Genomic DNA, 24936 nt, shown 5'->3' on the forward strand with positions numbered 1-24936 from the left:
GCCTCCCAGTCCCCTGCCCCGCCCCGTCCCCTCCCCCTCCCTGCACCCGGACCCTGCCCGCTGACGCCCACCGGCCAAGGCTAGGGGAAAACTGGACAGTGCCAGGCCGGGGCGTCTCCCCTTTCTATCGCTGCACCCCCCTGGCTGTTGCCCACGTGCTTTGTTGTTGTCGTTTGGTACAGAATATGTCCAAGTCTCTGAAAAAGTTGGTGGAGGAGAGCCGGGAGAAGAACCAGCCGGAAGTGGACATGAGTGACCGGGGCATCTCCAACATGCTGGATGTCAACGGCTTGTGTAAGTTCTGGGGCTGGGCCTTCCCCTTGCAGCACCCGGAGGGTTTGTAAGTTTTCCAAGTAGCTGCCGGCTGGCCGTGGTAGGAGAGGTCATAATGATTTACGTACCACGCCCCGCTTGTAAGCATCGCTTGTCGGGAGAGGGCTTAGCTCAGAAAGTTTACAATCAGGGTATGTTCTTTCCGATTGGAAGATGAACCTGAGAGTCGAGGTAAGAAGCACACAGACAGTTGTTGCTGGACCTCACTGTGGTCTATGCGAGTTGTTGGCATTTGGGTGGATTTCCCACATAGTTGACTTAATACTCTCTTTTTAATTGAGAATCACTTTTGAATCATGCTTCCTTTCTCCTAATATAGTCTTTGACCCTTGAACAATTGCCACACAAACGTTCATGATAACGGTTCTTATGCCTAGAGTATGTTGAGCCTTTCGTGACTCCCCACCCTTTTCTGGCTCTTTATTCTCCTTAGTTGAGGCATTTGTTCCCTCCTTCTTGTGCTACTGTGATGTCTCCCTAACTTAGCCTCTTCCCTCCAGTTTTGCCGACCCCGTGGTTTACTCTGTTGCTTTCTAGTGTTATTTTTCTGCAACATATCTTACGTAACGTGTAACTCTCCTTTAAACCAGAGATTGCCGCTCAGATGTCTTTTGGGGGCCAGGTGAGGATGGTCATGAACTTCGTAATAGCTATCCCGTCTGAAGTTGGGCGGCTGCTACACCTGCTACTCCCATCCAAGCAATTGTCACCACCTGGGGATGTTGGCCTCGTGCTGCCGTAATTATTGTTGTTAAGAAAACAAGAATCCAGATTTTGATATGAATTTTCCTAATTTTTAGACATTTGCAACTAATTTTAGACATTGGCAACTAATTCTAATATTTGAAACACTTCTTCAGCCTGAATGTGGCTTCAGTTTGGACCTTCTCCCTTAAACACTTCTGGTTGTTCATTACCAAGAGTAATGCCCCCAGTTCTTTGGCATACTATGCAAAGCCTTTCTGAGTCTGACCAAAACCTACTTTAGTTCCTATCCCTTCCATGCCTTTGTTGTCCCCACCATACTGAACAGATTGGTCTTCTTGAACCAGGACACACTCTTTCAGATCCTTGTGCCTTAGAAGTATTGTTTCCTTCCTCTCCTCTTCCCCCTACATCCCCTCACTTATCTGTCAGGAGTCAGCCCGGACGCCGTAGCCTATGTGAAGCCTTCTCTGTCCGTGTCAAGCTGACACGGTCATTCCCTCCTCTCTGAAGTTGGATATGTCTTGCTTCATGGCTCTTGTTACACGGGATTGTGATGTGTTCTTAATCTAGATGTCTCTCGTCCACACTGGGGACTGGGGGGACTGTTGCCGTGCTTTACTCATATTTGCTTTCTTTATATAAGTGCCTGGGACACCACAGATGCTCCAAAATGTTGGAGGGATGAAAGAAAGCCTGATGGATTAGGCCTGAGGCTTGATGAGATCCAGACCAGGACGTGACATTGGAGAAGGAGGGGAGATATCCAGGAGACCCTAAAAGATGATGCATTGCTTGTTAGGCATGGAGAGAGCAGAGTCAAATTTCTGGGAACCCATGGTTTGTGCCCAGGACAGATTGGGGTTGGGGCTCTGGATAACATCTCTGCGAAAGGACAGGCGATGGGAAGTCACAGACAGTTGGCATTTGGTAACCCTTAGGAAGATTCCTGCCCCTGAGCTCTAGCTTTGGTACGGGTTAGCATCTCAGCGTCTTGAGATGAGTTGGCCTCTCTCAAGTGGTGATGGCTTCTTGGTGGCGGCAGCAGAGCCGCTGTGTCTGGGACCGAACGTGTGCTTTCGCTGCACCTGCCCAGCTCTGTCTAGGTTGTGGTGATCACTGGGGGCTCTGCTGTAACAAAGGATGGTGAGCGCAAGCCGGAGGCCTGGCTCTCTGCTCCTCAGCACTGCAGAGAACCTTCATGGCCCTCGGCTGGGAAGAGGATTCTTTATGTAATATCTGTAAGTAGGGAGAGCGGCATAGCTATTTTGGTTCACTTGCGTTATCTCTTTGAAGCCTTGCCTTGTACTGAAGAAGAAAAGATAGCCACTTGCTTCCTGAAAAAAGATGTTTCCGGTGTAGTATTAGGTGGTGAAAAGCAAGATCTTTCTTCCATTCTCCCACAGAAATAGCTTAAGGGAGAACAAGGCTGCTTCTTGGGGAGTTCGGTGGAAGTGAATTTAGAGATTCGACCTTCTCCAGCCTCTGTGGTATGGCTGCTTCCTGCTGTAACTCCCAGACCTCGGGACTCGTGGAGCCTGGAAGGTTCCAGGATGCCTTCAGAAGCCCATTCCTCAACTGGGGCTCATTTATTGTGCACATGATACTTACTGGATATATTTTGACATCGTAGATATTAAAATATTTGACATGGTTGCATAAACTATAGCGTAAGAATTCCCTTATTTTCTTTACTAGTTAAGTTTTCACTGTAAACATGAGGTTTTGTGTCTTAGTATGTAGATTAAATGCAGGGAACAATTCACTCGCATGGACAGAGAATGGTTATTGTGTCTCAAGCCTTTCCTGCATTATCTTTACTTTGTTGAGTTTCTCAAAAGATAAGAATTAAGTTTTGAAGATAAGAATGGGAGTTTTGTTCTTATTCTAAGCATGTGAACTGTCTGTCTTTCTGCTTTCTGAGAGTTGTGTCATATAAACACAGGACTTTACTTCCTCTGAGACAGTAACTGGCCTTGAAGAAATGTGTTCAGGAGTTCAGGTAGCGAAAGCTTTCTGATGGGGAGAACGTCCTAGGCTGGAGACAGACATCAGACAGATTCTCCAGTTTTCCATTGAGCCAGATTCTGGATGTGGTCAGATCCCACCCTGAGAGGCAGTGCGGACGAGTGGGGCCTTGGAGTTGCATAGGCTGGACTCTCAGATTCTCCATCTACTGCGTAGCTCTGTGTAACTTTAGAGAAGCTGCTTAATTTTTCTGAGCCTCGAGTCCTCTTCGTCAAATGGAGTGTAAGTACCTACCCACCTGTTAGGACCGGATCAGCGCTAAGGGCACTGATGCATTTCTAGAGCTTAGCAGCGAGCCTGGTCCTGAGTGAGCACGTACTGAATGTTAACTCTGATGGGACCATCCGGATAGAGCCCGGCAAGCCTCAGCCGTAACCAGTTCCGACATAGCCGGTGGTGTGCACCAAGGAGAGCGTGGCCGATGAGACTGGGTCAGACCCCTGTGTCCTATGTTGATGTTTTCTCTGGTGGCCTAATAGATCCTAGAGCACTTGGCCCTTTCGTCTAGGATTCTTGAAGAGTTAGATTGCTGTTTCTTTGAAATTACCCCTCATTTTATTTTCCTTCTTATTTTTTTTCCCCACACGGCGTGAAATCTGCACACCCTTTCTCCTTAACGCTTCCAAGAGTAATGGTAGCAATTTTGTTCTCTTTATTGAAGAGATCTCACGGCGGCGCTGTGCCCCGCTGCGGCTGTCCTCACCTGGATGATGAAGCCGCTTTTGAAGGCTCCTGTAATCAGCTTCGTGGGAGCAGAGAATCCCATTAGTAGCCAGGGAGACTTTTTTCATTTCTTTTATTTAAGTCTTTTGTGACTTTTTTTTTTTAATCTCTTCAAGTTTATTGCCCTCTGGGTGGTCAGACCTTTATCAGGTCTCCCCCCCCCCCCACCCAGGTTAGACTAAACTGTCTTTCAGATAAATTATAAAAAAGAAAAATAACCTGCCTTCGAGGCCGTGGTCTTTCTAAAGGACCATGCAAAATAATCAACTAACATGATCACGGGTTTTCTGAAAGGGCCGTTTCAGAAGCCCTGTTAAACCTGGAAGTGGTCACCCTGTTAAGAATTTTTACCAATGCACGCTGTCTCTGAGGAAAGACAAGGGAGCTGGGATGACCGTGTGGTGTTAGCTGTGATCTTTAGTAAGACCGGTCCTTTTTTATTTTTCTAAGTTGCACGGATATGCCCCCCTTTGAGTTTTTGAACCTGCGGTGTCTTGGCCTGGGAAGCTCTTGTCCCAGTTCTCCCCCCGGCCAGCCTCCTCCATCCCTTGTCAGTCAGTGCTTGTTGAAGGGAGGAATGAGCTGTCCGGCCACATGGCTCCAGTCTTGGGTCATCTCCTCCGAGAAGTTCCCCCAGGGCTAATTTTAACCGCCCCCATCCCATCATCCTGGTGTAAGTAGCTCTTCCTGGCCTGGTGTGCACACCTCTGTTACCTCTGTACTTGTTCCGGTGCTTGGAGAAAGTTCACTGAAGGAGGATTGCTCTCAGTTAAGAGTTATGAGCTAGGCTAGAAAGTGTAGCAGAGAGGGAAATACCCGCGGACTCCCCTTCGCAGATCCCACCCCAGCTCTCCAGACGGCAAGCCCGTTACAACCAGCAGGAGCATGATACAAACTACTTAGGGTTCTATTTTTGATTTTAAGACACTGTAAAAACTGAAAATATCTCCTCCAGATAGGAAATAAATTATGAATAATTGTGACCCCCCCCCCCCCTTTGCTGTGACTGAACTAATAATGAGCTTTTACTGTTTTTCCAGTCATTTGACATTTCAGCCATGATAGGACATGTCAGCCATGGCCTCTTTTTTGGTAAGCAGCTTTTTTTTCCCCCCCAGTTGTGTAACCTTGGGCAAATTACTTCACTTCTCAGTGCCTCGCGTTTCTCATCTATACAATGGGAATAATAATATTAGTTACCTCATAGAATTCCGGGAGTCGTCATCTCTCAAGTAGCTAGTATGGCATCGGGCCTGTCTCAGTGCGCTTGGGCTCCTGTAACAGGACCATAGACTGGCCGGCTTACAAGTAACAGAAATTTATTTCTTACATTTCTGGAGTCTAGAAATCCAAGATCAGGGCACAGGCAGGTTCAGTATTTGGTGAGGACTTACTTCCTGGCTCATAGACCGTTTTGTCCTCAGCATCTTCACAGGGTGAAAGGGGTAAGAGACCTCTCTCAGATGTCACTAATCCCAATCCCGAGGGCTTCACCCTTATGACCTAGTTACCTCCCAAGGGCTCCACCTCCTAATCCCATCACAGACGGGTGTTAGGTTTCAGTGTATGAATTTTGGGATGGGACACACACTTTCATTCAATAGCATGGCATGTAGTAGTCTTAATAGTGCACTATTACTGGTATTTTAAAAATCTGTTTTATCTGTGTAAAAAATGGAAAGTCATGTCTCTTTAGTTTTTAGAATTCTCAGCAATGGTGCTTTTTCCGTGGCCTTCACCTGCTTGTCTCTGTTTGATTACGTCTGGGCACCCAGTGCCTCATTCCTCACCTGCTAGAGAATTCCCGGGAAGTTGGGTGGGCATGTCTGGTGTGACAGGGCCAGGAGGAAAACGGTGGCCTCACACGGCAAATTCTGAGCCCTGGACAACGGGGGAGTCCAGGTTGGGGAGGCAACAGGGCATTTCACAGGATTTCAATTGTGATGTGCTTGTGGCTTCTGAGAATGACAGGCATTAAAAAAATGTTAGCCATTTTTTCAACTAATAAGTAAAATACCATATATCCTCCAATAACTGAACTTCCTACATATTGAATCTTTAAATTGCCCATTGATAAATTAATATTTGCTATGTTAAGAGAACTGTAAGCTGTCTAATGAATCTGAAGTAGGTTTTTATCATCAGAAACTGTAGCAACACCCATGGCTTTGCCATTATCGCCAGCTCTTCCGTGTGACAATCGATGCTAGAATCGGTATGGATAATAGCTGGGAACCACAGCCTGCCTCCTCTTGCCATAAATTTACATAAACCTGGTTCAAAGAAATTTGATCTCAATATATGAGGTCCACTGTCACCAAGCAAAAACTAGAGATGATTTCTTTGCGTCATGTTCACTTCCTCGGATAGCAAGTTTGTGCAGGTTGGTTTCTTTTTTATTTTTTTAAAGCAAAGGAGCATGAAGATGTGGCCTAGGAGCAGTCTGTGGAGATCAGGTGTCTGGCCGGCAGGGGTCAGTGTTAAGCCTCTGTGTTTTGCTCAGAGCCTCCTCAGGAGCCTGCACCCCAACTCCTGCCCTCTCATCCACTGCTGCCTCGGCAGTTGCTTCCTTTCTCCTCATGCCTCCTCCTTTGGGTGAAGATAGCCCCTTTTATGGTACTTGACGCATGAAGCTCACAGTCAAAGAAGCCTCAGCTCTGCCAGGTTCCGTCTGACCCGGAGTATCTTTAGTACTGGCGTGTTTCATCACCACCTTGCCGGCCTGAGGCCTGCCCGAGGCCCCGGGCTTCCGAATGGAGATGTGCTGACCTGTCAGTGTGTTTGTCCCATGAGACATGAGGGACAAATGTAATCTGCAGGGCCCTCCTTGGGCAGATGTCACCAGAGTGGGAGGCTTGACAATGTAAGACAGTATTTTGGATTTGAGGTGTTGGTTAGGCCAGGAAGACACAGGAAGGTGTAACATTCTCTACTTTCTTAGTCTGCTAGAGACTTCCGTACAAAATACCACAGACCGGGGTGCTTAAAGAGCAGGCATTTACTTCTCTCGGTGCTGGAGGCTGGAAGTCCAAGACCACAGCGTTGGCAGGGCTGGTTTCTCCTGAGGCCCCTCCCCTCGGCTCTCAAGGTGTCCTCACGTGGTCTTTCCTCAGGACGCGTGGCCCTGTTGCTTCTCTGCGTGTCCACTTCCGTCTTCTCAGAAGGATACCAGTCGCTTGGATTACAGCCCACTTTACTGGCCTCATTTTAACGTCACCACCTCGTTTCAGATCTTGTCTCCACACATCGGGTCACATTGTGACGTGGTGAGACACTGGGGGTTGGGCTTCAGCATACGAAGTTTAGGGGGCCACAGCTGAGTTCATAACCTCTACATGAGAGGTTCCGAACGATAAATAGCGTGAGTGCTTCGGCGGGGGTGAGGGCTGTTTTTGCTTTTATAATATCACTGTTCGGTGCACGTGATCATTGTCCGTGTTCTGCAGATGGGGAAGCAGAAAGTTCTCTAGAGCCCCAGCATCCCCCAGGTAGTGGTGGAGTTGGAGTTCACACTGAAGTGTGTCTGACACTTCTGTTCCAAACACTGTGCCCTGTTGTTTGCACTGCTGCAGTGCGACGGGCTGGCTCGCATGTGGGAGAGTGGTGATTTTCAGGGCCGACTGGGGCCACAGGCCTGACCTCAAGGCCTTCAGTTTTAGAATTCTTTATAGACACCGGACTAGGCAAATAAAACGTGTCATTCGGCCAGCCCTGCCAGCTTGGAAACGTAGGTTTATCATGCTTTGCAGAACTTGAACGGTTGAGGAAAACACTAGAAGCAACTTACTCTTTTATCTAGTCAATGTGAGTCTCCCCCCTTCCTTATGGTTTTCTGAAAAACCATTATTCCTAACTGAATTTAATGATCAGATGGGAGATCTTTTTATACTGTATGCAAATTCATCTTTTCTGTCCTCCAGCGGAGTATTAGCTTAGAACACTGTGAAGTATGGCGTCGGAGACATTCTGTCGGGTAAATATTGGTTCTTATAATAAACCTGAATTACATGAAATGTTAACTTTAGTTATAATCTGCCTGTATTTTGTAAGAACCTTTTAATATATTTCTCTTCATATCAGTTAATTATTTCTCTGGACTCAGAATAGTTTATAATTTTACAGCTGAACTGAGTCGAGTGAAAGGCACACCTCACACCAGATAGTTGGGAAGGGGTCTTGGCCTCTCAGACCAGACACTGGTAACATGCTTTGCAAGCACAGTATAGGAATGGTTGTTTTGCAATTATGTAAATTGATTTCTTTCAGAGATGTAACTATTTAAGCCCTCAGGTCATGAGGAAGATACCTATTTAGCCTCTTATATATTTGTATCCTTCCATTCGTGCATTCTTTATCAGAAGCTGTAAAAATAATTGATAATATAATTGAAATATGCTATATATACATCGTATATTAATACACACAAATGTGCAAACACATTGCTTACCATGTGGCAGGTTATTGTACTAAGCTCTCTTTAGGGATTTTTTTTTTTTTTTAGATTTATTTATTTTTGAGAGAGCACGTGCAAGCAAGGGAGGGGCAGCAGGAGAGGGAGAGAGAGAAAATCTCAAGCAGACTCCCCGCTGAGCAGGGAGCCCCACACGGGGCTCAATCCCAGGCCCCCGGGATCATGACCTGAGCTGAAGTCAGACGCTTAACCGACTGAGCCACCCAGCCGCCCCTTTGTGGATTATTTCTTTTAAGCCCACAGTTTCATTATGATTGTTGTCCTCTTCCTTGTCGTCCAGTTTATAGCTGAACTAAAGTAAACTTGCTTCCAGTCACACAGCTAATAAGAAACAGCCAGGATTTGAACCCAGGCAGTCAGACTTTAGAAACTGTGTTCTTGGCCTCTGCTGTCTGGCCTCATGTCACTACCATTTTTGACAGGCACATGTACATACAAAGATGAAACAGCTAATTCAGCGAGCATACACTGCGTGGGTGCTGACAGTCCAGTCCTGTTCTAGAGGCCATGGTACCTGCTGTCTGTGGGCTCGTAATTCTGTATCGATGTAGGAATGCGTTCGGGATGCTGACCGGCCCATACTCGTGCTGATTGGGCCAAGGAAACAGGAATCTTCTTTCCCAAACACTTACACACACTTAAAAAAAAAAACAAACCCACTTCAGGGACAGTTTATTGACACATTCATTTGGGTCAGCGCGTCTGTCACGGTACAGCGTGACCCATTTTTAACCTACCAGCCCAGGAAGCCTGGCACGTCCGGTTCATGATCCCCTCAAGGACGAACACTGTCCTGACTCCGCAAGCGTAGTTTTGCGGTTCATTCATGCCGTGAAGTTGGTTCAGATCCCGCCTGTGAGTTCTGCCTCAGTTCATTCCTTCACTCCGCTGCTGTGGGACACTTGCGTCATTTCCAGACGAGGGCAGTTGTGAATGGTGCTGCTTTGAACCTCCGAACCCATGTCTTTGGGTGAGCACACATAATCATCTCTGTAGGTTATGGGCCCAGGAATGGAATTGTTCCAGGGTCTGGAATGTGCTCTTACATTCTTTTAAAAGTGGAAGGCAGGAGTCACCAGAATGGGGAAGACTCGAAACTTCTGCGACAGGCAAAGGGGGAATGCTGTTAATGGGGAATGCGATCTCACAGCCCGTGCTGGCCAGGCCAGGTGCTCGTTCCGTATGTTGCCCTCTTCCCAGAAGGCTCGTTCGCACCGCAAGCCCGTCTCTGAGAAGTCCCTTGTTTGTTGGTCGATACCTTCTCTACTAGCTTGCCAGCTGGCGGCAAATTGGACCCGCCTAGGGAACTTTTAAACTTCCTAATGCTTAGGCCGCACCCCAGACCGATTAAAGGAGAAGCTCTGAGTGTGGAAACAAGTGTCAGAAGTTTTGCTTCCTAAACTGCTGAGTTTGCGTCCTTGCACACCGTAGCTCTGCAGTCACTGTTCAAACTCCTCCTGTTCGTTTTTGGCCTGTGGGAGCGTCTTCTGGTTGGTTCTCCCATCCACTTTACGTGGTCTTTCTGTTTGGAAGACTGTCTCTGACAGCCTCCTTGCCATCTGCAGTACCAAGCTCTTCCCGATGTGTCTGTAAATTCCGGCCGCAGACCTGGAATCGGCCAGTCCTCTAAGAAACCCTGTTTTTGTTTGTCTGTCTTAGTGGGAAATACCTTAGTCCCAATCTGGGCTCCAGGGGTACTCCTCACTGCTGGGCCGTTCGTGTTTTTTAGGACTTTCTAAATGGACAGGGCTAAGAAAACCATGTTGTTGTTTTTTACAATTTTTAAAAAAATTTTTTATTAGTCACCATACAGTACATCCTGTTTTTAATGTAGCGTTCCATGGTTCATTATTTGCGTATAAGACCCAGTGCTCCATGCAGTATGTGCCCTTCTTAATACCCATCACCGGCCTAGCCCATCCGCCCCCCCCAACCCTCAGTTTGTTTCCCAGAGTCCATAGTCTCTCCTGGTTCATTCCCCCTCCTGTTTACCCCCCCCCTTCATTCTTCCCTTCCTTCTCCTACCGATCTCCCTGCTATTCCTAATGTTCCACAAATGAGTGAAACCATATGATAATTGTCTTTCTCTGCTTGAGTTATTTCACTTAGCATTATGTCCTCCAGTGCCGTCCATGTTGCAGCAAATGTTGAGAACTCGTTCTTTCTGATAGCTGAGTAATATTCCACTGTGTATATGGACCACATCTTCTTAATCCAGTCATCTGTTGAAGGGCATCTCGGCTCCTTCCAGAGTTTAGTTATTGTGGACAATGCTGCTATGAACATTGGGGTGCATATGGCCCTTCTCTTCACTACGTCTGTATCTTTGGGGTAAATACCCAGTAGTGCAATTGCTGGATCATAGGGTAGCTCAATTTTTAACTTTTTGAGGGGCCCCCACACCGAGAAAAGCATGTTTTTAAAGATAAAATATCTAATGAATTCTGATTCAAATGCAGGATGGCAAGGCTTTTCCTTCCTCCCCATTACACGTCTGTTGCGTGTCTTTCATGCTGAGAATGCTGATTCTCAGGGATACAAATGACGAGGGAACTAGAATGGCTCGGAGTTTCTGATTTGGTACGTCACACACAATTGTCAGTACTAAGATCCCCCCTGATCTTTCTGAAAAGCGTTGTTTTGTGCATATACTCTCCCCTCCCATTTTTGTTTCTATCGGACTTTATTTTTTAAAGCAGGTCCCCTGTCATTAACATCTGACATGGGTGTGGTGATTTATTAAAATCGATGGACCAGTGTCCGGAAATTACTATTAACTGTAGTCCGTGTTTCCTCTGTGTTGTAACACTCTGTGGGTTTTAACAAATGCATAGCGTCATACAGGATGGTTTCACTGCCCTAAATATCCCCCGCGCTCTACTTATTTTTCTCTCTCTCCGTCATTACCTCCCTGCAAACCCCAGGCAACCACTGAAATTTTATGGCTTGTAGTTTTGTTTTTTCCAGAATGTCGTGTAGTTGAGATCCTGTGGTACGTGACCTTTACAGAAAGCCTTCTTTCACTTACCGGTGCGCATTTAAGGTTCTTCTGTGTCTTGGCTTGGCTTGATGGCTCATACCTTTTTATTATTTAGAATTTTTTTTGAGTATAGTTGACACACGATGTTTTATTAGCTTCAGGTGTACAACGTAGCGTTGCAACTTCTGTATTCCTTATGCTGTCCTTACCACAAATGTAGCTACCATCTGTCACCATACAACACTATTACGGTATCGTACACCATACTCCCAGTGTTGTTCGTTCATTTCTTCCTTCCTTCCTTCCTTCCTTCCTTCCTTCCTTCCTTCCTTCCTTCCTTTCTTTCTTTTCTTGAGAGAGAGAATCATAGTCAGGCTCTACTATCAGCGTGGAGCCCGACATGGGGCTCGATCTTACAACCCTGAGATCGTGACCTGAGCCTAAATCAAGAGTCGGATGCTTAACCGACTGAGCCCCCCAAGGTGCCCCCTGTGCTGTACCTTTCATTCCCGTGACTTATTCTGTAACTGAAAGCCTCCATCTCCTACTCCCCTTCCCTCTGGCAACCGTCAGTGTGTTCTCTGTATTTACAGGTCTTATCTGCTTTTTGTGTTTTTGTTCATTCGTTTTTCACGTATCTTTGTATTATTGAATAATGCCCCATTGTCTGGATGTGCCACAGTTTACTTACCCCTTCTCCCACTGCGGGACACCTTGGTGGCTTCCAGGTTTGGGCAGTTATGAATAAAGCTGCTGTAAACACCCATGTACAGATTTTTGTGTGGTTATAGTTTTTTAACTTGTTTGGGTAAATACCAAGGAGCACAACTGTTAGTTCATATGGTAAGAGTATGTTTAATTTAATAAGAAACTGACAAAATGTCTCCGGGAGTGGCTCTATCATCTTGTGTTCCCTCGAGTGATGTGTGAGGGTTCTTTCTGTTCCTCCCTGCCAGAATTTGGTGGTGTCAGTGTTCTGGATTTTAACCATTCTAATGGGTGTGTGGTGGTATCTCATTGTTTTAATTTCTGATTCCTTCTTGGCATGGATGTAGGCAGTATTTTCACACGCTTATTTGCCATTTGTATCTTCGATGACATGTCTGTTAAGTTCTTTGGCCCTTTTTTAAATTGGGTTATTTTCTGATTGTTGAGTTTTAAAAGTTATTTGTATATGTTAGCTAGGTGTCCTATGTCAGATATTCGTTTTGCAAAAATTTTGTCCCAGTCCGTGCTTTTTCTTTTCAGTTTCTTACCGTTATCTTTCACAAAGGAGAAGTTCTAAATTTTCGTGAAGTCTCACTACCTTTTTGTTTTGGGACAGCATGTTTAGTGTTGTATCTAAAAAGTCATTTCCAAATCTGGGGCCGCCTTGGTTTTCCGCTGTGTTGTGTTCTAGAAGTCTGAAGTTCTTGCATCTTACTTTTAGGTCTGTGATAAATTTTGAGTTAATTTTTGTGAAAGGTGTAAGTTCCGTGTCTAGATTGTTTTTCTCATGTTTTGCGAGTGGATGTCTAGTTCTTCAAGCAGCACTTGTTGAAGAGAGGCCTTTTTCCCACTGAATTGCCTTTGCTCCTTTGTGAAAGATCAGTTGACTCTATTCGCGTGTGTCTGTTTCTGGACCCTCTTCTGCCCCACTGATCACTCTGTTCTCTGACCAGTAACGTACTGTCTGTATTACAGTGACTTTATGGTAAATGTTGAAGTAGGGGAGTGTCAATTTTCTGAGTTTGCTTTTCTTCTTCCGTATTTTATTGGCTATTCTGGTCTTTTGCCTTTCCATATAAACTTTAATTTATTGACATCCACAGAATGAGTTTGCTGTGATTTTAATTGGGATTACATTGCATCTGTAGATTGTGGTTATAGAGTTCTTCATAATCCCTTATTGTCCTTTTTAACGTGAATGGGATCAGTAGTGATGACCTTCCTTCTTTTATTTCTGATATTAGTAATTTGTGCTTCTTTTTTTTTTTTCCTAGCTAACTTGGCTGCAGGTTTATCAATTTTATTGATCTTTCAAAGAACCAACTTGATTTTCTCTATTGATTTCCTGTTTTCAGTTTCTTGGTTCCTGCTCTAGTATTTATTATCTCTCTTCTTCTGCGTGCTTTGGATTGAATTTGTTTTCATTTTTCTGGTTCCCTAAAATGTAAGCTTTACATTACTCGTTTTAGACGTTCATTCTTTTCTGATACATGTATCAAGGCTGTACTAAGTAGTAGTTCATTTTCTCTTAGTTCAAAATATTTTAAATTTCTCTTGAGATTTCTTCTTTGACTCATGTATTATTTAGAAGTATGTTGTTAAACTCTACATATTTTGGGGTTTTCTGGCTATTTTTCTATTACTATTTTTTTTTAAAGATTTTATTTATTTATTTGACATAGAGACAGCCAGCGAGAGAGGGGACACAAGCAGGGGGAGTGGGAGAGGAAGAAGCAGGCTCCTGGCGGAGGAGCCTGATGTGGGGCTCGATCCCAGAACGCCGGGATCACGCCCTGAGCCAAAGGCAGACGCTTAACGACTGCGCCACCAAGGCGCCCCTCTATTACTATTTTTTAATTCAACCTCATTGTAGTTTGAGAGCATACATTATATGATTTCTGTTTTGTTTTTGTTTTTGTTTTTCGTTAAGTAGGCAGAGGCCCAGCATGGAGCCCAATTTAGGGCTTGAACTAACGACCCAGAGATCAAGACCTGAGCTGAGATCGAGAGTCGGCCGCTTAACTGACTGAGCCACCCAGGCGCTCCTGTTATTTTAAATTTGTTAAGGTGTGTTGTATGATCCAGAATGTGGTCTTTCTTGGTGAACGCTCCCTGTGAGCGTGAGAAGAATGTGTACTCTATTGTTGATGTATTCTGCTGATGAAGTACTCTGCAAATGTCAGTTAGGTACAGCTGACGGGTGTTGCTTAGTTTCTCTGCCTGTTGGACCTGTCAGTTACTGATAGAGGGGTATTGAAGTGTCCAACTACCATAGTTGATTTGCCTGTTTCTCCTTGCAGTTCTGTTAGCATTTATGTTCTGTATTTTGATGCTCTGTTGTTAGGTGCATGAACAGTGAGGATTGTTACGTCTCCTTGGATCAGTGACCCCTTTATCATTATGTATCCCCTAGTCATCCTTGATAATATTCTTTCCTCTGAAGTCTGTCTGGAATTAATATGCCTACTGGCTTTTCCTTTTTGTTTTTAAGTGTTAGCATGGTGTATCTTTCTCTGTGCTGTTACTTTTAAATGATCTGTGGCTTCATATTTAAAGTGGGTTTATTTCAGACAATATATAATCAGATCTTATTTTTTATTTACTCTGATCATCTCTATCTTTTAATTGGTATATTTTAGACCATTCACATTTAAAGTGATTATCAATATAATTGGATTAATTTTGATCTTATTTATAGCTTTTCTATCTGGTATAGTTCTTTGTTCTTTTTTGTCTTTTTCTGCTTTCTGTGGTTTTTGTGGAGAATTAGATCTTTTCATTTTTCTTTTCTTTCTTTCTTTTTTTTTTTTTTTTACCTCTCAGCATATCAGTTATATTTCTTTTTAATTTTTTAGTGGTTGCCCAAGAGTCTGCAGTATACTGTACAGCTAATTTAAATCTACTTTCAAGTATACTGTGTCATTGTAGAGGAACCATAAGCAGTATTCTCTCTCTCTCTCTGTCTCTTTTTTACAATGTCATTTAACGAATGAATGAATGATTGATCGATTGATTTGAGTGTCATTGACACACAGTGTTACATCAGTTTCAAGTATACAATGTAGTGATTTGACAAAGTTAAACATTATGCCGTGTTCACCACAAGGTAGGTACTATCTGTCCTGATACATCACTGGTAACAGTATCATTGACTATATTCCTTATAGTCAGTGTGCCTTTTATTCCTGTGACTTACTCATTCCATGACTGGAAGCCCGTATCTTCCCTTCACACATTTTGTCCAATCCTGCCCCCCCCCCCCCCGGCTTACCCTCTGGCAACCATCAGTTTGTTTTCTGTATTTATAAGTCTGATTTTGTTTTTTATTTGTTTGTTCATTTATTATTATAAGTGGAATCATATAAAATTTCTCTTTCCCAGTCTGACTTATTTCACTTAGCATAATACACTTTAGGTCCATTCGTGTTGAGTCAAAAGACATAACATCATCCTTTCTTATGGCTGTGTAATAATTCAAGGGGGTGGGTATGTGTGTATATATATGTACACCATGTCTTCCTTATCCATTCGTCCTTTGATGGACACTTAGATTGCTTCCATATCTTGACTATTGTTAATAATGCTGCAGTAAACATAGGGGTGCACATATCTTTTTGATTTAGTGAATAGTATCCTCATTCCTGCCTCTTGTCTCTTAGTACATTGCTGTCATTCATTTTATGTCTCCATAAGCAATCATCAACCAATACATTGTTTGCTATAATTACAAACTGTTCTCTATGTGACTAGTTAATAATTTTATATAACTTTTATTCCTTTTCTAATTCTCTTTCTTTATGTAGTTTTGAGTTTCTGACCTTTATCTGATGTTTACCATTTGCCTCTGAAAGAGCTTTTTTTAGAGAGAGTGTGCATGCACGCATGCGTGAGTGGGAGGGGTGAAGGGACAGAGGGAGAGAGAGAATCTTAAGCAGACTCCTCACTCAGCACGAGGCAGGGCTTGATCTCACGACAGCAAGATCATGACCTGAGCCAGAACCAAGAGTCACATGCTTAACCGACTGAGCCACTCAGGCGCCCCCTGAAGAACTTCTTTTAATATTTTTTCTCAAGGCAAGTCCGTTGGCAACAGTTTCCCTCAATTTTTCTTAGTATGAGAAAGTCAGGGATAATTTTGCTGGGTGTAGACTTGGTGGGTGGTGGGTTTGTTTCTTCAACACTGAAGTATTTCACTCTATTCTCTTCTTCCATGCATGGTTTCTGAAGAGAAGGCCAATGTAGTTTTTATTCTTGTTCATATATAGGTAGTGTTTTGTCTTTTTTTCTCTCTGGATTCTTTAAATGTTTAATCTTTGTCTTTGGTTTTCTGTGGTTTGAATATGATATACCTAGGTGTAGGGTTTTTGGTAATTCTGCTTATAGGCAATTATCCTATCCTTAACTTTTGGTAAATATTCAAGGTGTATATGTTGATTTGGTGGTTTGGGTCTATCATTAAATTTGGAAAATTCTCAGCCATTAGAACTTGAGATATTTTTTCTGTTCCTTTCTCTCCCTCTTTTTTTTTTTCTTAATTTGTCTCTGGTATTCCTGTTATGTGTATATAATACCTTTAGTAGTTGTCCCATAATTTTTAGATATTCTGTTCCAGTATTTTAATTCTTTTTTCTTTTTGTTTTTCAGTTTGTCAAGTTTGTGTTGACTTATCTTTAAGCTCACATGGCTCAGATCTGCTCATATGCTCATCAAAGACCTTTTTCAGATCTGTTTGGATTTCTAACATTTTCTTTTGATTCTTAGAGTTGCCTTCTTTCTGCTTATATTATGTACCGTTGTGTTCTTACATGTTGGCTGATTTTCCACGAAAGCCTTCACATGTCAATCAGAGTTATCTTCTATCCCCATTCTGATAATTCCAAAATCTTTGTCCTGAGTCTGGTTCTGTTGCTTGCCTTGCCTCTTTAGACTATGTTTTTGCCTTTTAGTGTGCCTTGTAATTTTGTTGAAAGTCAGACGTGATGCCTTAGGGAAAAGAAACGGAGGTAAAAGGCCTTTACTTTGAGGTTTGTTAGCTGTACGTATAGGACTCATATGCTAGCATTTCCCCCATTATTCTTGTTTTTGTCTTTCCTGTTGTCTTTGGGTTTCCTAGAGACTCCTTCTTAGTAGTGTCTGACCACTGTAGTTTTCCAGCTGTCATCTTATCTTGTGGGAACCCTATTGATGAGATGTGGGGAGGGGAGCCTTCCAGGCTTGGGCTCTGGGGCTGTGACCTTCCAAAATGCTTTTCAGCATTTTTCTTTCCTTAGGTGAAATAGGAAGGTGAGAGGAGGTTGGAGTTGGATATTTCCTTCTCCCATGTTGGTTGGGGTCCAGTAAATCATTTCTTCTTTTTTAAGAAGAACAGAATGCTTTGGTCTCACTTCAGGGTTGTTATGTGTTCCCTTCCTGTGCAGGAAGCAACAAGGGATTTTTCTCATTGATTTTTCACCCTGAGAACCTGGAGCCTGGGTCCCCAGGAGTTTTTCTCTCTCAAGCTATTTGATAGCTTACTCTCCAGAAATGAGTCAGTTACCCTGTAAGCGTTCCTACCAGTTGCTGGTGCTAGTGGTTGTTCCTGCTGCTGGGAAGCTGTGATTCTCGACCACCTATCTCTACAGTTTTCCAGTATGGCGTTTGCCCTGTGACCTCGGTTCTCTAATGGATCGAAGAAGGGTTGCCTATTTTCTGTTTAAATCAACGTTTTTCTTGTTGTGAGGATGGGAGTGATGACTTCCATGTTCTTTATATGCTAGCTGGAAACCAGATAAAACTATCATTTTTATGAGATGGTTCCCTAGTTTTTAATACTTTGGCCCTATCTAAACTGTTAGTTCAAATAAACTCTCTGTCTAACTGTCATCTACCCTTAGTTATACAGATATCTATATATTTTATACCTGTACACATTTACACCAGTCCTCAAGTCAGTGTCTTTGTTATTTTGATTGCTTGAGCTTCATACTTGATAGATTTTGTAGGAAGGACCAAAAAATGAATATTTCCAGGGTTTTTCCCATGTTCATGATAGGTAAGGTCTGGACCCTTCTTACTTAAAGGTCAGTTTTATTGGATATAAAGATGCACGGTTTCTTTCCTGGAGGTTTTTTGTTTTGTTTGTTTTAAGATTTTATTTATTTATTTGAGAGAGAGAACACAAGCAGGGCTAGCAGCAGAGGGAGAAGCAGACTCTCTGCCGAGCAGGGAGCCCGACATGGGGCTTGATCCCAGCATCCTGGGATCGTGACCTGAGCTGAAGGCAGACGCTTAACCGGTGGAACCACCCAGGTGCCTCACAGATAGTTTGTTTTTAGTGTTGAGTTGTATGAATTCTTTATATATTTTGGATATCAACCCCTTATTGGATATATCATTTCTTTATATATTTTGGATATCCCTTATTGGATATATCATTTGCAGATATCTTCTCCCATTCAGTAGCTTGCCTTTTGTTTTATTTATGGCTTCTTTCTTTTTGCAGAAGTTTGATGTAGTCCCAATAGTTTATTTTTGCTTTTGTTGCCCTTGCCTGAGGACACAGATCTAAAAGTTGACTGTGTTTTATTTTAGGAGTTTTATGGTTTCATGTCTTACATTTAGGCCTTTAATTCATTTTGAATCTATTTTATGTGGTGTAAGAAAGTGGTTCAGTTTAATTTTTTTTTTTGCATGTTCAGTTTTTCCCAACACCGTTTATTGAAAAGACTGTCTTCTTCATTGTATATTCTTGTCTGCTTCGTTGTAAATTATTTGACCATATAAGCATAAGTTTATTTCTTGGCTTTCTATTCTGTTCTGTTGCTCTTGCTGTCTGTTTTCGTGCCAGTACCATTCTGTTTTGATCCCTGTGGCTTTGTAGTATAGCGTGAGATCTGGGTGAATGATGACTCCAGCATTGTTCCTCCTTTTCATGATTACTTTGGCTCTTTGGAGTCTTTCATGGCTCCATACACATTTTTGGATCTTTGTTTTAGTTCTGTTAAAAGTGCCATTCTGTTTTTCATAGGGAGTGCGTTGAATCTGTAGATTACTTTGGGTAGAATGAACATTTTAATTAATGTACATGAGCATGGTATATCTTTCCATTTATTTGTATGCATCACTGTCTTACAGTTTTCAGAGTACAGGTCTTTCAGCTTCTTGGTTAAATGTATTTCTTAGTATTCTGTTTGATGCAATTTTATAAATGGAATTGTTTTTTGAAGTTCTCCTTCTAATCATTATTAGTGTATAGAAATATAACAGATTTGTGTATATTAATTATGTATCCTGCAACATTACTGAATTTATTTGTTCTAATAGTTTTTTTGGTTTAGTCTTTAGAGTTCTTTATTTATGTTATGTCATCTGAAAGTAGTGACAGTTTTACTTTTTCGTCACCAAATTTGTATGCCTTTTATTTTTTTCTTGCATGATTACTATGGCTGGGACTTCCAATACGATGTTAAATAAAAGTGGTGGGAGTGGGCATCCTTGTCTTGCTCCAGATCTTAGAAGAAAAACTTTTAAGATTTTCACCATTGAGTATGATGTTATCTGTGGGTTTATCATCTATGGTCTTTATTATGTTGAAATATGTTGCCTCTATTTCCATTTTGTTGAGTCTTTATCATGAATGGATGTTGAATTTTGGTAAATGGTTTTTCTTTGGCTGTTGAGATGATAGGATTTTTTATCCTTTGTTTTGTTAATGTGTATCAGTTAATTTGCAAATATTGAACCATCCCTGCATGCCTGGAATGAATCTCACTTGATCATGGTGTATGATCCGTTTACTGTATTTTGAATTTGATTTGGTAACACATGGTTGAGGATTTTGGATCTGTGTTCATCAGGGTTATTGGCTAGTGATTTTCTTTTTCTGTAGTGTCTTTGGTTTCGGTAATACTGGCTTTGTAAAATGAATTTGCGGGCATTTCTTCTCTTCAGTTTTTTGGAATAGTTTGAGAAGGATAGTTATTAACTCTTCTTTAAATGTTTGATAGAATTTACCTATGAAGTGTTTGATCCTGGACTTTTCTTTTTGGGAGTTTTTTTTTTTTTTTTTTTTTTTTTTTTGATTACCAGTACGATTTTGTTCCTAGTTATTGGTCTGTTCAGATTTTCTATTTCTTTTTAATTCAGTCTTTGAAAATGGTATATTTTTAGGAATTTATCCATTTCTTCTAGGTTGACTAATTGTTGGCATATATTAGTTCATAGTAGACTTTTATAATCCTTTGTATTTCTGTGCTGTTGGTTGTAACTTCTCCTTCATTTCTGATTTTATTTATTTGGACCCTCTCTCTCTTTTGTCTTGATGACTCTGGCTAAAGGCTTATCATTTTTTTAAAAATCTTTTCAAAAACCAGCTTTTCATTTTATTGATCTTTTCTATTTTTTTGGTTGCTATTTCCTTTATTTCCCCTCTGATCCTTCTTATTTTCTTCTACTAACTTTGGGCTTTGCTTGTTTTTCTGTTTCTTTTCGGTGTAAGGTTAGATTGTTGGAGATTTTTCTTGTTTCTTGAGGTACTCTGTGTTACTGTAAGCTTCTTTCTTAGAACTGCTTTTGCTGTGTTTCATAGATTTTGGAATGTTTCCATTTTCATTTATGTCGGGGTATTTTTGGATTTCCTTTTTGATATCTTTGTTGACCTGTTTTTTGTTTTGTAACATGTTTAGCCTCCATGTGTTTGGCTTTTTCCACTTCTTTTCTTCTTTTTTTTTTTTTTTTTTTTTTTTTTTAAGATTTTATTTATTTATTCGACAGAGATAGAGACAGCCAGCGAGAGAGGGAACACAAGCAGGGAGAGTGGGAGAGGAAGAAGCAGGCTCATAGCGGAAGAGCCTGATGTGGGGCTCGATCCCAGAACGCTGGGATCACGCCCTGAGCCGAAGGCAGACGCTTAACCGCTGTGCCACCCAGGCGCCCCTCCACTTCTTTTCTTCTAATTGATTTCTAGTTTTATACTGTTGTGGTTTGAAAGGATCTTGATACAATTTCAGTTTTCTTAAATTTATTGACACTTGTTTTGTGGCCTAACATGTGATCTGTCCTGGAGGATGTGCCGTGTGCACTTGAGAAGAACGTGTATTCTGCTGGTTTTGGATGGATTATTCTATACGTATCTGGTAAGTCCATCTGGTCTAATGTGTTGTGTAAGGCCACTATGTCCTTACTGATTTTCTGTCTGGATGATCTATCCACTGATGTAAGTAGGATGGTAAAGTCCCCTACTATTATTGCTGTCAATTTCTCCCTTTATGTGTGTTAATATTTGCTTTATATATTTAGGTGTTGCCATGTTGGGTGCCTAGATATTTACAGTTGTTATATTCTCTTGTTGGATTCATCCCTTTCTCATTATGTAATGCCCTACTTTGTGTCTTGCTGCAGTCTTTGTTTTAGAGTCTGTTTTGTCTAAGTATTACTACCCATGCTTTTCTTTGCATTTCCATTTGAATGGAATATCCTTTTTCAGTCCCTTTCAGTCTGTGCATGTCTTTAGGTCTTAAATGAGTCTTTTGTAGGCAGCATATCAGTGGGTCATTTTTTTTTTTTTTTAATCCATTCAGTCACTTTGTCTTTGACTGGAGCATTTAGTCTTTTTACATTGAAGGTAATTTCTGATAGGTATGTACTTATTGCCATTTTGTTCATTGTTTTCTGTTTGGTTTCATAGTTCTGTTCCTTTATTCTCTTACTCTCTTCCTTTGTGTGTTGATGACTTTCTTTAGCGTTATGTTTCAATTCTTTCCTATTTATTTGTGTACCTAGTAGAGGTTTTGGTTTGTGGCTTCCATGAGGTCTGTATGTAACACCCTATGTATACACCCCAAGTGTTTTAGGTTGATGGAGGTGTAAGTTCGAACAGTCTGAAAGCACTATGCTTTTACCCCTGCTTTCAGATTTTGTTTTTGATGTCGTATTTTCCATTTTAAAATTTTGTGTGCTCTTAACTAATTATTATAGATATAGTTCATTTTGTAACTTCTTTCTTTTACCATAAGCTTTATATGTGGTTGAGCTATTGCCTTTATTATAGGTTTGCTTTACCAGTCAGATTTTTGTCGTTCATAATTTTCTTAATTCTGTTTATGGCCTTTTCTTTTTTGCCTAATGAGATCCCTTTTACATTTCTTGTAAAACTAGTTTAGTGGTGATGAACTCCTTTAACTTTTGTTTTTCCTGGGGTACTCTTTATCTTCCTTTTAATTCTGAAGGATAACCTTGTCAGATAGAATATTCTTAGCTATTCTTTTTCCTTTCAGCATATTCAGAATATTCTTTTTTCCTTTCAGCACGTTGACTATATCATGCCACTCTCTCTGGCCTGCTGAGTTTCTGCTGAAAAATCAGCTGATGGCCTGATAGTTTCCCTTTTAGCCTTTTGCTTCTCTCTGTAGCTCTTAAAATTCTGTTTTTAATTGTGACATTTTAATTATGTGTCTTGGTCTGAGTTTCTTTGGGTTCATCTTGTTTGTGACTGTCTGTGATCCCTGGGACTGGACGTCTCTTTTCTTTACTAGGTTAGGGGAGTTTTCAGCTATGTCTCTTCAGATAAGTTTTCTTTCCCTTTCTTTCTGTCTACTTCTTTGGGGACCTGTATAGTGGAACGTTCTGTGCATGGTGTTGTACAGAGAGGTCTCTTAAACTATTCTGTTTAATATTTTTCTTTCTTTTTGCTGTTCAGCTTGGGTGATTTCCACTACCCTGCCTTCTAGGTCACTGATCTGTGCTTTCGCATCCTCAATTCTGCTGTTGATTCCCCCTACTGTATTTTTTATTTCAGTGACTGTATTCTTCAGCTCTGAATGGTTCTTTTTTATATTTTCTGTCTTTTTCTTCAAGTGAGAAAGTGTGTGCATACGTTTTTGTCCCGAGTTTGATGGCTTTCTTTATGACCATTATTTTGAACTCTTTCTGTAGTAGATTGCTGTCTTCCTTTCGTCTAGTTCTTTCTCCCAAGATTTTGTGTTATTCTTTCATTTGGAACATATTATTCGTCTGCCTCCTCATTTTGTCTGACTCTGTTTCCCTGTACTAGGTTGATCACTTATGTCTCCCTGTCTTGAAGGAGTGACCTTCTGCAGAAGATGTCATGTTGGGCACAGAAGTGCAGTCCCTTTGGTTACCAGAACCAGGATTTCCTCGGATGTCCCCTGTGTGGGCTGTCCGCGCCCTTCTGTTATGTGTGGACCATAACTGTCAGCGGGCATGCAGTTTAGGGGTTTGCTCCCAGTGTGGCTGGCTGTGAGGCCACGGGTGGATGTGGTTGGGATCCCTGCCCCAAGTGACAGCCATGTTGAGTGGAGCAGTGGGTCAGACAGAGGTCACTTGCTGGGTGGGTGTGGCAGGTTAGGAACCATTTTGAAGGGGTACCTGCAGGGGCAGGAGGGTTGGGTGGGGCTGGTCTGTAGGGGAATCCCGAGGCAGAGTAAGTTGCGCCAGCAAGGTAGATGGATAGTGTCAGAAATGGCGCCCACCAGTGCTCAGCCAGCTAAGCAGGAGAGTAAGAAAAATGGCAACCACCAGTGCTTCCATTCCTGGAGAAAGTTCCTTTAGATCCCTGTTTCTCCAGCATACCCCCTAAAAGTAGTCATAAATCTTTTTCACATTTGGCCCAGGTACTTTTCAAACTGCTGTTCCTTTGCTGGATCTTAGAGCAAGTGAATTTGTGTGTGACTCCTTTAAGAACTGAGTCTTGGTTTCCTGCAGCCCTGGAGGGCTCTCCCTGAGTTAAGCACTCCTGATTTGCAAAGCCAGACTTTGTGGGGACTTGTCTTCCCAGTGCAGATGCCCAGGGAGGGGGTGTCTGATGTGGGTCTTGAACTTCTCACTTCTCGGGGAGGACCTCTGTGTCTGTAATACCCCTCCCACCTGTGGGTCGCTGTGCCAGGGTGGTGGGTCCCAACCAGACCGAGTCCCTGCCTCTCCCTTCTTGATGTGGCTTTTTCCTTGTAGCTTTAGCTGTGGAATGGCTGTTCTCATAGTTATCATGTCATTGTCAGAGAGTTGCTCTGTGCGTGTTGGAGAAATGTCAGTGGAAGCAGAGAACCACTGGCCACCAGAGAAATGGGGAACCAGAGAGAAATGTCTACTGTTGGACCCTGGGAAGGAAAAAAAAATACCTCTGCTCTACCTACGTATTTATCTGCAGGGATACATGAAAGTTGAGAATGTACCATCTTGTCTGAAATGGAAAGCATGGACATTCGATACTGTCCATGTCTTCATTTTTTTTTAAAAAATTCAATTCCAGTTAGTCAACATACAGTGTAGTATTAGTTTCAGGTGTACAATATAGTGATTCAGCCCTTCAGTACAACACTCTGTGCTCATTACAACAAGTGCCCTCCTTAACCCCCTTCACCTATTTCTTCCATCCTGCCACCCACCTCCCTGCTGGTGACCATCAGTGTGTTCTCTATAGTTAAGAGTCTGTTTCCTCGTTTGCCTCTCTCTCTTTTTTTCCCCTTTGCTTATTTGTTTTGTTTCTCAAATTACACAGACACGTGAGATCATATGGTATTTGTCTTTCTCTGAGGTTTTTTTGCTTAGCATTATACTCTCTGGATCCGTCCATGTCTTTGCAGATGGCAAGATTTCATTCTTTTTTATGACTGAGCAATTTTCCATTGCATGTGTACGCCACATCTTCTTTATTCATTCATCAGTCGATGGCCATTTGGTCTGTTTCCGTCACTTGGCTCTTGTAGATGCTGCTGTAATCATTGGACTGCTTGTATCCCTTCGAATAGTATTTATTTGTATTCTTTGGGTAAATACCTAGTAGTGCAATTCCTGGATCACAGGGTAGGTCTATTTTTCACCTTTTGAGGACCCTCCATACTGTTGTCCACAGCGGCTGCACCGGTTTGCATTCCCACCAGCAGTGCACGAGGGTTCCTTTTTCTCCGCATCTTCGCCAACAGCTGTTGTTCCTGTGGTGTTGATTTTAGCCGTTCTTCATTTTGGTAAAAAATGAACCTATGGATTAAGCCTC

General features: G+C 42.2%; 1 protein-coding gene across 1 annotated transcript in view; it reads left to right on the forward strand.

Annotated features, from left to right (window-relative positions):
- Window positions 1-24936, forward strand: part of RSU1 (Ras suppressor protein 1) — a 187860-nt gene that overhangs the window by 281 nt on the left and 162643 nt on the right. The window contains exon 2 of the mRNA XM_026479004.4: window positions 183-294. Coding sequence (XP_026334789.1) covers window positions 186-294 — 109 coding nt within the window. The 5' untranslated portion in view covers window positions 183-185. The remainder of the gene's footprint in view (window positions 1-182; window positions 295-24936) is intronic.

The sequence above is a fragment of the Ursus arctos genome, unplaced genomic scaffold (genome assembly GCF_023065955.2).
Source record: "Ursus arctos isolate Adak ecotype North America unplaced genomic scaffold, UrsArc2.0 scaffold_30, whole genome shotgun sequence".
Lineage (NCBI taxonomy): Eukaryota > Metazoa > Chordata > Mammalia > Carnivora > Ursidae > Ursus > Ursus arctos.